The following is a 14380-nucleotide window of genomic DNA, read 5'->3' as shown; positions in this document are numbered from 1 at the left end:
GATTAGGAGGGAATTTTAAGATTAGGATTTAACAAACAGACACTACTTGTTCTTATTTTAGTGTTATTCTAAATATAATAATCTTTACAAAAGTAGTTACCTTTGATTGTTGTTATATATGCTCAAAATGGTGTTAGGAAAACTGATAACATATCACTATAGAGAAAGGGGAACTGAATGTACTGAATGATACGAGATATTCATCTTCTCAATTAGTGGTAACCACCATCAATTAGTAACCACTCCCTTAAAACATTTTTTAAAAGTTGACAAAAGTCTGGATTTGATGTGTTTGACTTGATCTGGGAAAATATGTTATCCTTTGCTGTCACTGAGAATGTTTAAGGATTTAAGAAAAGTACGACGTTACATTGTTTGTTGTCCTTTACTTATGTTTTTTATTTATTTAGAAGCTCTATGCAAGCATTAATTGTTTTATTGTTTGTATCAGCAGACAAACCAATACTATATAGAGATAAATGTGTTTACTAAAGCAACTGAAATCTAACTAGAAAAATATGTAATAATGTTATTTGTTGAAAACAATTTCAATGTTGATTTTATTTCAAATTTACAATGAGAATTAAGGGGAAATATGTGCAGGACTACAAGGACCAACACATCCTTGAAACGCGACGCAATTACGTAAACGTCATCGTGCAGCGTCAATATATACGTCACATCCCCGGATGTCGTTCTTTTTTCCGTAGCAAAGGTAAGACAGGCTGGCCTTCATGTTTCTGGTCGAATAAAATCTGTGTTCATCTGCGTTATAGAATAAAAATATTCGTCTCAAAACACCAGGAAAGGAATCCTTGTATCAAGAGGATACGTTATCCATCGTTATGGCGGCGATTTGTCCGTGGTGTTTCTGTGATAATGAATAGTTTGGTGTATCTGCAGTCCTAGGCCGCCGGCTAGCCTTCGTGCTGTAACGCTAGCTAGCTAGCTTATAAAGCTAAACGTGTTGTCGTTAGATGCGGTGCTGTTAAGCCGCACAATTCCTCGCATATTACGTTCTCTTAGAACATTAAAGTTAAATTGTAACTTTGAGAAAACTAAGTGGTTTGTGAACCAGTAAGGCGACCCGTCTGTGCAATGTTGCTAATTGCTCGCGAACGTTACATCTCATGCTTGTTGTGCATTGGCGATGGCTGTGGGGTTGAGCACTCAATCAAACGCATTTGACTTAATAACGTAGTCGTTTGACGTTAACCCGGTTATGTTATCTTACTCTTTCCATGTAAAGTAATGTATTGTCAATTAGGAACACTATTTCCATAACGGCTGTAGTAGTATTAAATGTAAAAGCTAGTTGTCTCTACGTGATACCAGAACCATTGAACTACAGCATACAATGTACTATCCAACCAGAGCTGGAATAATGTTATTAAATGTGAATTATTTCAAATAAAACCCTTTGACATTGTTACACGCAATATTGCAGCAGTTTGTGTACTAACCTGTTATACTTTTCTCTGTCAGATGGCAGAGGGCGACAAGAAAGCTCCCAGGAAGAAGCACGGGAGCCGGAACCCGGTTCTGGCCCGGGGTATCGGCCGTTACTCCCGGTCAGTTATGTATGCCCGCAGGGCCATGTACAAGAGGAAGTCAAAGATCACTGAGACCAAGGTGAGAGCAGATCTGTGACGGCCAACAAAATGATTAATAAAAGAATACATGTCACACTTTCTTTATCTAGTATTGATAATAATATGCTCTTGTTTCAGATGGAGAAAAAGGTTAGGACGAAGCCTCAGGCGACTGTTGTCAAGACAGTTGGAGGAGACAAGAATGGAGGCACTCGTGTGGTCAAACTGCGCAAGATGGTAATTATTTCCTATTCAAATTATTGTGAGCACAAATGGCGTGCAGAGTTTTTATTTCAGGGACAGTGAGTCAGTCCACATCCCATTACAACTTGTCATACGAGCTGATAAAGCAATAGCGTACTGGATTTAAAATGCTAACATGTATTTTCGTGTGCTCCTGCTGTAGCCTCGCTACTACCCCACAGAGGATGTCCCCCGTAAACTGAAGAGCCACGGAAAGAAACCCTTCTGCCAGCACAAGAGGAAGCTGCGCAGCTCCATCACCCCAGGAACGGTCCTCATTCTGCTCACTGGGCGCCACCGTGGAAAGGTGAGAACAATTTCTAGCACATCTCGACAATAGTTTCCATGTTCTTAAGGATTAGCTGAAATGGCCCGACACAGGTTGTAAAACGTACAAAAGTATAATGGGCAAAATGTACCTGCAACACAATGCTTCTAGTTCTTTGGATAAGATCAACAGGTGAATATGTAATAGCCCTTGTATGATGGAGCAGCCATCGTGTCACACAGGATACGATTAGAGTCCAATGTTAGGTTTTATTTATCTTTTGAGTTTGCTTCTAGGACTAAAAGAGGAGAATGTTTAACTTTATGTTTCACAAAATTAGTTTGACAGATTATTGAGGATAAGTATTAGTAATTATGATCTACAAATATGGAATCTGTGAACCATATGTAAACAAAAGGACCTCGGTGTAGTCGCCCACAATGGCAAAAAACTATTTTGGATAAGTACATTTATATTGTGAGATGCAGGTGTCATCCTTTAAAATCTGTTGTTGAGGTTAAAAACACAACGGATTGAGAGAAATGCCACCTCGGCATTTAATCTAATCATGTGACACTTCACTGTACACCGTTGCTAACACACACTGGCTGTATTCTGGCTAATTGTAATAGAGGTGGACTTGACTTTTTTTAATGAGCTACATGGTGGCAGTTCAGCGTTCAAGAGACTCCTAGAACACACCGTATCGAAGGCTATTGTGCCCCCTTTTAAAAAGGAAAAAAATGGTGCATCTTTATTCTACATGAAAAAATATATTTTCTAGCGTGTGTGACACATCTTTATAATCACACCCTCGGTACCACAGACATTGTCCCTCTCTCCCACACTAACGCTACATGGATAAGTTATGGAGGCATGCTAGTGTGCCCACACACACTTTGAGCAGTAGCTGACCTAAATAATGTTTCAGCTGTGAATCTGAAAGGCAGAGAGCGCTCCTGGTGAATTAAGTGTCAAGTAGATGTATTTTTCTGTCTATAGCTTGGCATCAAAGTGGATTGCAGATATTAAATTGGCACACGTGATTATGAGGTCATTAGTGAGCAAGCCCTCAATAAAAGAGCTTCATACTAAAGTGAACTTGTTTTTGTTCTATAGCGCGTGGTGTTCCTGAAGCAGCTCTCAAGTGGTCTCCTGCTTGTCACTGGTAAGGATGACTGTTCTTGGTGGTTTAGATTGTTAGATAGTAACTGTAGCACAGCAATATGGCCATTTACTTTACTCCAGCTCTAATGGTTTTATTTTTTGCATACTTGTAGGCCCTCTTGCTTTGAACAGAGTACCCCTGCGTAGGGCTCACCAGAAGTTTTCCATTGCTACCAACACCAAAGTCGACATCTCTGGCATGAAGATCTCCAAAACTCTGAACGACGCCTACTTCAAGAAGAAGAAGCTGAGGAGACCCCGTCACCAGGAGGGGGAGATCTTTGATACAGAGAAGGAGGTGAACTAACTTGAATATTGTCTTAAATACCAATAGTAATGATAATACTAATACCATTTTTAATGACATTTATGATGCATGACTCATTGGTTTTCTCCTCGTCTCGGTCTGCAGAAGTATCAGCTGACAGAGCAGAGGAAGGAGGACCAGAAGGCTGTTGACGCTCAGCTCCTGCCCCTCATCAAGAAAGTACCTCAACTCAAAGGGTACCTGCGCTCTTCCTTCTGCCTGTCTAATGGTGTCTTCCCACACAAGTTGGTTTTCTAAATGTGTTGTAATAAAGAGAACCACCATATAATACCCTCTCCTGCCTCGTTTGTGCAAATTACAGTGCCTATAGATAGCTTAAAGGTGTCCTAGCATTTAAATTGCAGCCATCCTGCAACAGATTAAAATGCATTATATAAAGTATTTTAACTGAAACAAATGGCACTTTGAATGTGTGAATTTACCGTCATCAGGGTTTATGGTGTCATGCAGGTGAAATTATTCTTGGCAACTAACTGATATTCTGAAGTGGGTCTTGAAGGTTTGTGCTGTTCTGAAACAGCTCACAGGAGCTGCCTGCATGATAAAGTGACTAATATTGATTTAACAGTGTAAGACCCCTGATGTGCCAGAGGTTTTCTACCCTATATTTGGCTTTCCAGACAAAATGTCTGCAAATATTTACCATAAAGTAATCTATACATATCAAAACATGACTAGTATCTGGTCCTGGTTAAATGTTTAATGAAGCAGTGCAATTAAATGACATCACCAGACATTGGACCAAGACAGCTTAACAGCTACGCTTTAATTAAAAAAATGACATGTCTAATGTAACAACACAAAAATAAATACAAGTGTTTCATCTCTTTAACATGGCCACGTTTTTATCCTCAAAAACAGAACAAAGTAGAAAGCAGCACAGAAAAAGGCAGCGGCCCCTTGCCAAGGAATGATAAGTGCCTTTGTCGAATCAGTCAGTACTGTATTATGGTCAGCTGGTGTGGAGGAAATGCCTTCCCTCAGCCAGACTTAAACAGCAGAATGGCCACCTGACCCAAGTAGAAGTAAATGAAATGCTTGGTCTCATGGGTCACGTAGCTGCCAAAGTTCCTCCCAACGATGCAGTGCCAGGTCGGGTTGTATTTCTTGTCAAACTCCTGCGGGGGGGGGGGAATACACAATTGTGTTCGTCAAACACTTATGAGCCGACATGCTGGGAGGTGTGAAGAAAAGATGAGAACACGTTGCTTAATGATCACCAAGCAAGAGCTAAAACAGACTCCTTTCTATTGATTTAAATGCTACATCTTAACTAACAAGCGAAACTGTTTTCTGCAGATATTAAATTGTAGCTCAGAGAAGGTATCGGTATACTATACTAGTTTCACCTCAGAACATGCATGTATTACTCTTCCAAGTTGAGACTAAATACTATATGTCACTATTGAGCAAACCCAAAATACTTTATCACTCAATGTTACCGAGTAGAAATACATATTTTTACTATGCAGCCCTAACTTGAGCTGGATGATTTATTGGGAGAAGTCCGTGATAATTCTAAAATGGTAGCTCATTCGTTTTGTTAGATTTAAATAAATAAAATACATTTGCTTGATAAGCTACAGTATTTTACCCTGAAAATAATTGAAAGAAAAAAAAGTTAAGATCATATTGCAATTATAGAAACTTTAACAATTGTTGCTTGTTGTCCCAGTCAAGAGTGGAAACGTTTACCAATAGCAGGCTGGGTGTTCAACATCAATTATGCACACTGTGGTTGGTCAGTGCGCGCAACATAGCCTCACATCACTGGTTGCTGCTCATTTTATTAAAGAAAATACTAGATTTCAGTCGGTCGGTTGGAGTGAAGGGGGATGCGTCAGCAGCGGTTTTACCTTTTTGATGTATGCAGCGATGTCTTTCTCGATGTTGTACTTCTCCAGGGCCTGCGTGGCGCACTCCACGGCGTCCTGCTGCATGTCCTCCGACATGTCGGCGTTCTTGATCACTGCTTTTTTGTCAGACATGGTTGCCCTGGGAAACCAAAACACACCGGAGGATTATCATCTTCACGGACGCATTGGCGCGCGCGCGCACACACTAGACTCTGGCCCCTGAGCATCCCAACAGTCATCGATTGACCAACACGAAACCGTTTGGAGCACATAGCGTTACAGGCTCGATAATAAATAAATAAACGGTTAATTGGTGACGATGTTGTCATTACATAATAACTGACACATAATGTGTGAACTGGCCGTTTCTACAAGTGTTGCATAACAACTTCCATCAGCGGAGAACTCGGTGGATGCGCGCTCTGCGTAGTTTCTATGGATACAAGACATTTGAGATGATCGTCTCCATATTACCCGAGGTTTAGACTCCTTTGACTCATGAAGCTGCGAAAGAAAAGCACATTTTACAACTGCCTGAGGCTAGAGAGCGGCGATAGAGCCAGCCTCGCTTTAACACGCAGGAGGACCAAAACAAACACCACATCTTCATACTTATAATGTAGCGTTTGCCGTGAAAATGATTCAACAATAACAATATCCGAGTCAAGGTATCACGGGGTGAAACATCGTCACATGCATATTCGGAATGTGAGCTAACGTTAAAAAGCTCGATTACTAGCAGCACATTCATCCCGCGGAAGGAAAAACACCGTCTAACAGTAAGCACGGATGATACCAGTTCAACGACGCTTACAACTGAATAAATGAACCACCATACAACTTTCTACATGCCAAATTCTTCCATTTACCTTCTAGTCTTCCGTTTATAGTGTTTGTCTAGCTTTAAATAGACGACCGCTCCTGTAGTGACAACTCCCGCGAAGTGGTTGACACAAAAGTAGTGTGGGTGTGTTGGGCTGAGAGCTGCTGCCTCGACGTGTTCCGATTGGCCGGTATTATTGCACAGGGCACTGTCATTGGATCGTGCAGGTCTCTCTTTCGGGTGTTTCTGCCCGGGTTTTATTTCAGACCATCGTGCCTTGCGACACGATTGTTGCCGGGGCGACCCCTGTAAATAACTTGCTACGGGCAAGTTATGAGCGAGGTCGTCCATGCCTACTATGTTCCATGAGTCATTGGCAATAGACCGTGGCAGGATATGGAGTGGATTTATTTCATATTGTTGTATTTTGCACACATTGAGCATACTAACTTTATTTTTAATTATTTTATTTATGAATTATCCTTTAAATAAAAAAAAAATGGAAATAAAGTAAATGGAAACGCAGGTCGACCTAACATTAAATTACTTTGTTGCGAAAAGTTATAAATGACATACCAGCGTATTTCAAACTGGGAACGTTTCTCATATAATATATAACTTATACCTAAGGTGTATAATTAATGGGTTATTTCATAATATGGTAGGTCATAAAAAGTATAGTATAGCGTTCCATAAAAATGTCCTTAAAAAAGTTATAATATACTACCATGTTATAAAAAAGTAATAAAGGTTAAAGTATTTTTAAAAATATTAATATTAACAGATATAGCATACTTTTCACAGAAAGAAGTCACTGTAAAGTATGTCATAAAAATGTTGTATAAAAAGTCTAGTATGCCATACGTTTTTCCTAAAGAATGTCATAGTGTGTGTCATAAAAAAGTGCATAAAAAAGTCATAGTAGCCTACCCATCAGTCTTTAGAGTGTTAATACAAAATGATTAGCTAAAATATTTGCTTCCTGTCTGGAAAAGGTTCTTCTTACTATAATTTCGCCAGATTAAACAGGCTTTATTAAAAATTGATTTTTATTTTCCAATCTTTGCCGACAGAATAAACTAATGTATTCCTCTAACCAGATCTGTCAACCTCCAGAAGTTCTTCTCTTGCTAGACACTGAAGGCCTTTGACCAGGTCTAGTGGGACTTTCTCTGCTCTCCAAAAGTGTGGATTTGGGGAAAAATTCATCCTCATAGGGTTAAGCTATTATATGTCTCTCATTTTGCTTTGGTCCAGAGCTCTTCCTTCACATCAACATACTTCCCCTTACAACAAAGGACGAGATCAGGTTGTCTCCTCTACCCTTAACTATTTGTGCTTGTTATCAAATCATTGGCTATTGCCCTGCGCTCCTTAAATGGCAGAGACGGGGTCCTGTGGGAGGGCGGCACAAAGTCTCATTATATGCCGATGATTTATTGTTGTACATAACAAATCCAACCAAAAAATTACCAAATGTCTCTTTTGAGGGATCACGGTCGGGTCTCAGGTTACAAGCTGAATTTGTTACAGAGTGAAATGTATCGTATAAATACCAAAGCCCGGGGTCTCTAATTTTCCCACCATGTCGAAAAAGTCAAATGAGCTCAAAGTGTAGGATGTTGAAAAGTCAAAGTAGAGTACAGTATGTCCAAATAAAGTCATAAAAATGTATAGTACAGAATGTCGAAAAATGTCATGAAAAAGCTACAGTAAAAATCATAGTATAGTATGTTGAAAAAAGACAAAATAGTTTGGTAGAAAAAGTCATATAGTATTTCGAAAAAAAGCCGTAGTATAGTATATCATAAAAAGCAATAAAAAACATTTAATGTCAGAGTATAGTTTGAAAAACTCACAAGTCATAGTATCTATCAAAAAGAGTCATAGTGTAGTATGTCAAAAAAAACATATTATCGTATGTCACAGAAGCAATAAAAAAAATCATAGTATAGTGTGTCTAAAAAAGTCATGAGAAGTCAGTTTAGTATGTCGAAGAAAGCCATAAAACAGACAGTTTTACAGAACAGACAGATAGTATAGCATATAGAAATTGTCAGAAAAATACTTTGTATAGTAAGTAAAAAAAAATCATAAAAAGTAATTGTAAAGTATTTTGAAAAAAGTCACAGTATAGTATGTTGAAAAAAATCAGAATAGTATGTCAAAAAAAGTCATAAAAAGTATATGTCGAAGAAATCATAAACAGTCATAGCATGTCAAAATACTATATGGTAAATGGGCTGCACTAGTATAGCCCTTTTTAGTCCACTCAAATCGCTTTAACACTACTTGTCATCATTCACCCATTCACACACTGATGGCAGGGGCTACTGCCCATCAGGACTCTAACGAATCAGTCATAACCATTCACAGACCGCAGGAACAGCCTGCGGGAGCAATTTGGGATTAAGTGTACAAGGGAACATCGACATGGACTAGCAGAGACGGGGATCGAACCGCCGAGGAAGGAGGACCCTGCTCTACCACGGAGCCACAGTCGCCACTATTCATATGTAGAAAACAGTCAAAAAAGTATGCAACAAAACAAGTCACAGTATATAGTACGCCATAAAACAAGTCACAGTATATAGTACGCCATAAAACAAGTCACAGTATATAGTACGCCATAAAACAAGTCACAGTATATAGTACGCCATAGTAAAGTATGCCATAAAACAAGTCAGTTTTATTGTACCATACGAAATGTGATAAACGTCATAGTACAGCATATCATTCTTTCAAGCATGAAAACTAATTTTAGGCCAAATGTGATGTACCAGATGTTACTCTAAAATTCCACCCTTGACAACAAAACAGTTAGTTTTTAACCCCACCAGCATTAAGTATCTCTTTAGATCATTTTTGTTACAACACAGTTTCTTGTGATATTGAGAAAGAACATATTATTGGTTTTAACTTTTTTTCTTATGAAGCCAAAATGCTCTATCCCATTTTTGTGAGAAGGGTCTATATTAATGCTACAACAAACTCATTTACAATTTGATAGTTAAAAAACAAAGTGAAAATTGAAATAAATGAAAATTGTCATTGTATGATTGGGTTACCAATTTATTTTTATTTTCTTAAATATTTCCAGCAATATTTGCAATCCTCCACATACAAAACTGAATCGACGCCCTAATCCTAATACACAACTTCTGTGTTACAGATTAAGATCTGTACCAGCAGAGTACACTGTAGCAGTATTTCAGTGACCTGGTCAATATTTATCCATCACTTTCAAAATGCCTCACACAACCACATGAAGTCTACTAGTATAACAGTCATATTCACATATCAAACAATAACTGAGGAAAAAAATACTCATTTATCTAAAAATCAAATAAAAATCAATGACCTTTATGTCCCAAATTAGCATCCATAAGCAGAAACTCAGCTGTTTGCATCTTATTTTAAATGCATTAGTTTGCCCCAAATTGGAAGATAAATACTACAGGTTTAAAAACACACTCTTGAATGTCCATGGGGAATGAGATTTTTTTTTTTAACCTAACTACTATTAACTACTAACATAAAGTAGTAACACTGCTGTGTTGACTGACACAATGAACCATTAAAAAGCCTCAGCTCAGCCAGTGTGTTAAAGGGAACTACGTTCAAGGCTAAATGCCCCGATGATAGTGGTTTGTAATGGACGGATGACAACTGTAACAGAAGCTAGTCCACTTTAAGATTAATCCTCTTATTATCATTATGGTATAATCTGTTTTTGGCAATTCAAAAATGAAATGTACAAGTGTGGTGGAAAAGATAATTAAAAGAAGATACATGACCTGGAGAATTAACCTGTTTATAACAACAAAATATCAATGTTGTTGAGTGTGTGTTTAGGTACAAATGTCATTAAAGGGGATGATGTCAACTCAAGAAAGAAGAACACAGCAAATAAATTGAAATGACTTTCACAGTCGTTTTCTTTTCAATAACATAGTTGAATGGTATACTAACACACACATATGTACACGTGCTTCTGATCTCAAAGCTGCAGCTTCAAATGAAAGTGTAAACATTTGCATCACTGGCTGCGGTCCTTTGGCTCTCTGTATTTGTAGTGGATGTATTCAAAGATGTCTCTCTCACTATCCACCAACAGAGGCTCCCCTGCCACACCTACAGAGAGATCCACAAAGAGAAATAGCTGATATATTAAAAGCTTAAAGCACAAATCATTGGTGACCGACTGAAGCCAACAGAGACACAGCTCTGGAACAGAGTGGAGCGGGATCACGTCACGTTTGACTGAGACTCACCAGTGACCCCGAGTGGCCGTATGGTGTACTCATTAAGAGTGAAGCCCTTCTCCAGCGCATGAGTTCTCATGGTTTTATTGAAGATATCACTTCCGGTGAAATAGAGAACTCCACAGTAGTACTGGTCCTTGGGGATTAACCTTGGGGAACAGGAGAAAGGATCGTTAGAGAGCAGGAACATGCAGGCGGTTTGAAGAATAAAGACATCAAAACACAGGGTTGCCTCTTGACTGTTTTTGCATCATTACTGGGCCTGTTTTGTGTTGTTGTAGGTAGAGGCAATGTTTTCATTTGGAAGACCGTAGAGCTGAGCAATAGAAAGTAGGGCACCTAATATCAATACGCCTGTGAAGGTATTCTTCCTCATCTCCATCACTCTTCTGCAGCTGGCAGACTCCCTAGAAAACAAGATCCAGCATAGTGACCACAGTCGTGCACTTCATGTGTTGGGTACATAGACTGAATGGTTACTGTACGATCACACACAGAGCTGAGCACACCAGAGGAAAGACGAGACAAGACGTGACTGTATTTATCCCAAAGGAGACTCTTGTGAACAAGAAGAATACAAATATAAACATACATGAACAATAGAGTAAGATAAATATAGTTTTACAAAAAAATCAACTCAAATAGAAAAAGAAAAAGATGATAAAAAAAAAGATGTTGGGAAAAATCTAAATGCCAAAATTATTGTGCATTAATAATTAGTGAATGTTACACATTTAACATAAGCTCATGTCCTCTGTGAGTGTTTAGAGCTGTGTCCTCAAATGGTTTCGTGTGAACTTTCTGTAACACCAGTCTCAGCAAATGTTTAGTCTATTAAGAAGCAGTTGACGGCCGAAAGAACATTTCAAGCTGTTTACCCTAAATAAGCCATAATAAACCTGTCTTGCGATAATTACGCCGTGTGAATGCAAAATGTGTGTGCGTTACCCTGTGCCAGCCCATTGCATGTTGCTTACTCAGTATAAATATCAGAGACTCGGAGACAGATCTCGGTGCATCACATTGAAAGTCATATCGTCAATGATTTGTAATACCTGAAAAGTGATGAGCTATATTGCCACTATAACATAAATGAGCAGAGGCCTCACCATGTACTTAGTGTCTCCTTTGGACATGGTGTCGGTCACAAACCCAATGGACTCCAAATGGTCGACCACGGCATGAAGGAGCTTGGGCTGGAAAAGAAAAAGGTGAATAGAACAAAATGAATTGTAAAACTAAATATATACAAAGTCAAACTGCAATTAATAACAACATTAATGTTGCATCCATTGATGCGTGAGCTGCAGTAGAGTTTACCTGCTTCTCAGTCTCAGAGGTGTAGTCCGGGTGGGTCAGCAAAATATCAATATCACCACTCGATGCTGCGCCTGGAAATTATGAATTAATACAACAAGAGTTTGACCTGCCGTCATTAACCGAGCATCAACGTGAGGGGGAAGGTCTTACCTCTCCTGTAGCTTCCACAGATTGTCCCAATATATTCTGTACCGATCTCCTTCAGCTCTCCAACAATATAAGTCTAAACAGAACACACAGCGTAAGAAAACTCTCCATAAAAAACAATAAGCAGACAACAAAAAACGTAGATGCTTCATCGTCACCTCCATCTGTTCCATTTCAGCACGTGGAATCCTTTTCTCAAACTCCTCAAAGTACCTGAAGGCAGCAAAATAATTCACGACACACACAACTCAGGTATCACTTCAAGATATTCAGACATTTTGGTAGAAATGAATAACACATTTAGTAAAAAAAATAGAGTATTCAGCTGAACTTACTTGAGTCCGATCTGTTGATGATGGTTGAGCTTGTGCTCGATCTTTTTCAAATCTAAAAACATTAAAGAGCATTGCTCATTTCAAATCACACCAAATCTACTTTGTGCACATCTATCGAGCATGCAACGTACTCTATGTCAAATCAAATGTGAAGTGCCAAGGACCACGAAATAAAGAGTAAAGGTTCTTTTAAAACAATTAGAATAAACAAACTTAACAAACCTTCTAATGTCTTCACCCCGTCTTCAAAAAACTTCCTGGCGGCCGCGGGGCTGAAGTCAAGAGAAGCAGTCTGTTACACGAAGCTCATAACATACAGTAAAACTACACAAACATCTTTAAGCTTTCCTGCATCCCTCATGCCGGAGTCCACACCTGCGAGTATAGTCATGTTACATATAAGGCATGTCTTCTCAATGTCGCCCGACATCTTTTAACTCGCTCCGCTCTTAAAAACACCAGCACAAAGTTGTCTGTCACGGCAGCCAATCACCTGTCGTCTTAGAATTACGTTAGATTCAGGTGTATGCGTTGGTGGCTAGTGATTGGTTACTGAATGACATACCCGATTCCAGTGACTCTGGTGAGGAAATTGATAGAAGAGCTGGTGTCATCGGTACGGATCTAGATGAAAACGTAAAAGTAGCACATCAGTGTTGTGTAATACATTTAAATGGAGCTACTATTAAACATGTATGGCATGCATCATGTATTACCACGTCCCAACACTCACCTTTTCCAGTTTCCGTAGCGTGCCAGTTTGTAGGAACTCATCAATCTTTTCTGCTATTTTAGCTCCAACACCTTCCTGTTGACAGGTGAGACAAGCATGAGGGTGCTGAATAGTGGGATTTACTGCCGTTATGTTGGTTGTGCAGAGTAGTGCTGCTGACAAACAGCATCTGGACCATTTGTCACCAGGTCAAACTTCCACATGTTGTGTGATGCCTTTCTTTAAATAAAGACATCAACTGAAGACCTTTATTGCACATACCAGTTTCTTGGCCTCTTCGCCATTTTTGATTTTGTTTGGGTACTTGGAGATGGTAGATGCTGCTTTCCTAGACAGAGAATAGGCACAAAAAAAATGGTTGAAATGAATGTCAAAGACAAAGTTTGTAAAATAATATGGTGATAGAAAGCTTCTGTCAGATGCCTCAACAGAACCTCTGAACAACTTCTATCACAGTTTCTAATCAACATTCTTCTCCACATGGCATCAAGTGTATTATACACCCAGATGCCAGTGTAAAACAATGCGATCAATACAATGTATTAAAAACACGTTTCAATCTAAAGTGACTGTGACATTGACGTATTGTTTGGACATTACGTTACATTAGGCATCACATCTGGCTGTTTCAACCCTCCTTAAACAAAGCACACCTCCCTGCTCACCTGTACGCGTTGGACTTGTGTATTGCCCTGTTGACGTTCTTCTCATAATTGGCCAGCTCTGGAAACAGAAGTAACACATCTCATGGCTTCATATTCACCTCGTACTCCTGCAGTTTATTTAGCCACTATTTTAAAAAAACAGCCAACTCAGCTGAAGGCATTTAAATGTCAACTCTGACTTATCAGAGCAGAGAAACTCGGATAGTTTCAAGCAAACGCGAGTCAGAAACATTATCATTTAGCATATTTGTTTCACAAATATACACTGGCGTTACTTATGCAAAGTTATTTGGATATTTTGCTTATAAACAGAACCCGAGCGTCCCGCTAGCTACTGTTAGCTGAACGCAGCCGTCTCTCTGCTGCACTTACCGACCAGAAAGTCAGTTATTCCCTCATTCGGGGATTCCTGAGGCGCTTTCCTCTTGCTCATTGTGTCTTTGGCGAGCTCTCAAATGTCCGCTGTACACTTGAACGACTTAATATGCACGCGTGTAAAGTTATAAACCTGTGTAATCTCTGCCAGCCTCCACCTAGCACGTTAGCTTTAGCACAGGCTGAACAATGACCGAAAGACGTTGAGAGGGGGGGGGGGGGGGGGGGGGTGGGGCGTGCGTCACACGTCATACAAACTCAAG

At 39.3% G+C, this 14380-nt stretch overlaps 3 protein-coding genes across 3 annotated transcripts; 1 reads left to right on the top strand and 2 right to left on the bottom strand.

Annotated features, from left to right (window-relative positions):
• Positions 1-733: 733 nt before the first annotated feature.
• On the top strand, positions 734-3866 carry rpl6 (ribosomal protein L6). Its single transcript, XM_076098903.1, has 6 exons — positions 734-1632; positions 1731-1829; positions 1999-2142; positions 3223-3271; positions 3384-3568; positions 3683-3866. Exons 1-6 carry the CDS (start codon positions 1486-1488, stop codon positions 3833-3835), a joined length of 777 nt encoding a protein of 258 aa, XP_075955018.1. The 5' UTR covers positions 734-1485; the 3' UTR covers positions 3836-3866.
• Positions 3867-4334: 468 nt separating this feature from the next.
• Positions 4335-6455, bottom strand: dynll1 (dynein, light chain, LC8-type 1). Its single transcript, XM_076098905.1, has 3 exons — positions 6324-6455; positions 5455-5593; positions 4335-4716 (listed from the first exon to the last, which is right to left on the bottom strand). Exons 2-3 carry the CDS (start codon positions 5584-5586, stop codon positions 4579-4581), a joined length of 270 nt encoding a protein of 89 aa, XP_075955020.1. The 5' UTR covers positions 5587-5593; positions 6324-6455; the 3' UTR covers positions 4335-4578.
• Positions 6456-9328: 2873 nt separating this feature from the next.
• Positions 9329-14319, bottom strand: polb (polymerase (DNA directed), beta). The gene is made up of 14 exons (XM_076098902.1): positions 14115-14319; positions 13743-13800; positions 13339-13405; positions 13078-13152; positions 12910-12968; positions 12567-12616; positions 12345-12396; positions 12168-12222; positions 12013-12085; positions 11863-11933; positions 11652-11738; positions 10882-10949; positions 10552-10691; positions 9329-10411 (listed from the first exon to the last, which is right to left on the bottom strand). The coding sequence occupies exons 1-14, from the start codon at positions 14173-14175 to the stop codon at positions 10317-10319; spliced, it is 1011 nt and encodes a 336-aa protein (XP_075955017.1). The 5' UTR covers positions 14176-14319; the 3' UTR covers positions 9329-10316.
• Positions 14320-14380: the final 61 nt, after the last annotated feature.

The sequence above is a fragment of the Anarhichas minor genome, unplaced genomic scaffold, assembly GCF_050575085.1.
Source record: "Anarhichas minor isolate MPS153535 unplaced genomic scaffold, ASM5057508v1 ptg000025l, whole genome shotgun sequence".
Lineage (NCBI taxonomy): Eukaryota > Metazoa > Chordata > Actinopteri > Perciformes > Anarhichadidae > Anarhichas > Anarhichas minor.
The sequence above is the reverse complement of the archived record's forward strand: the minus strand, read 5'-3'. Positions and strand labels throughout refer to the sequence as shown.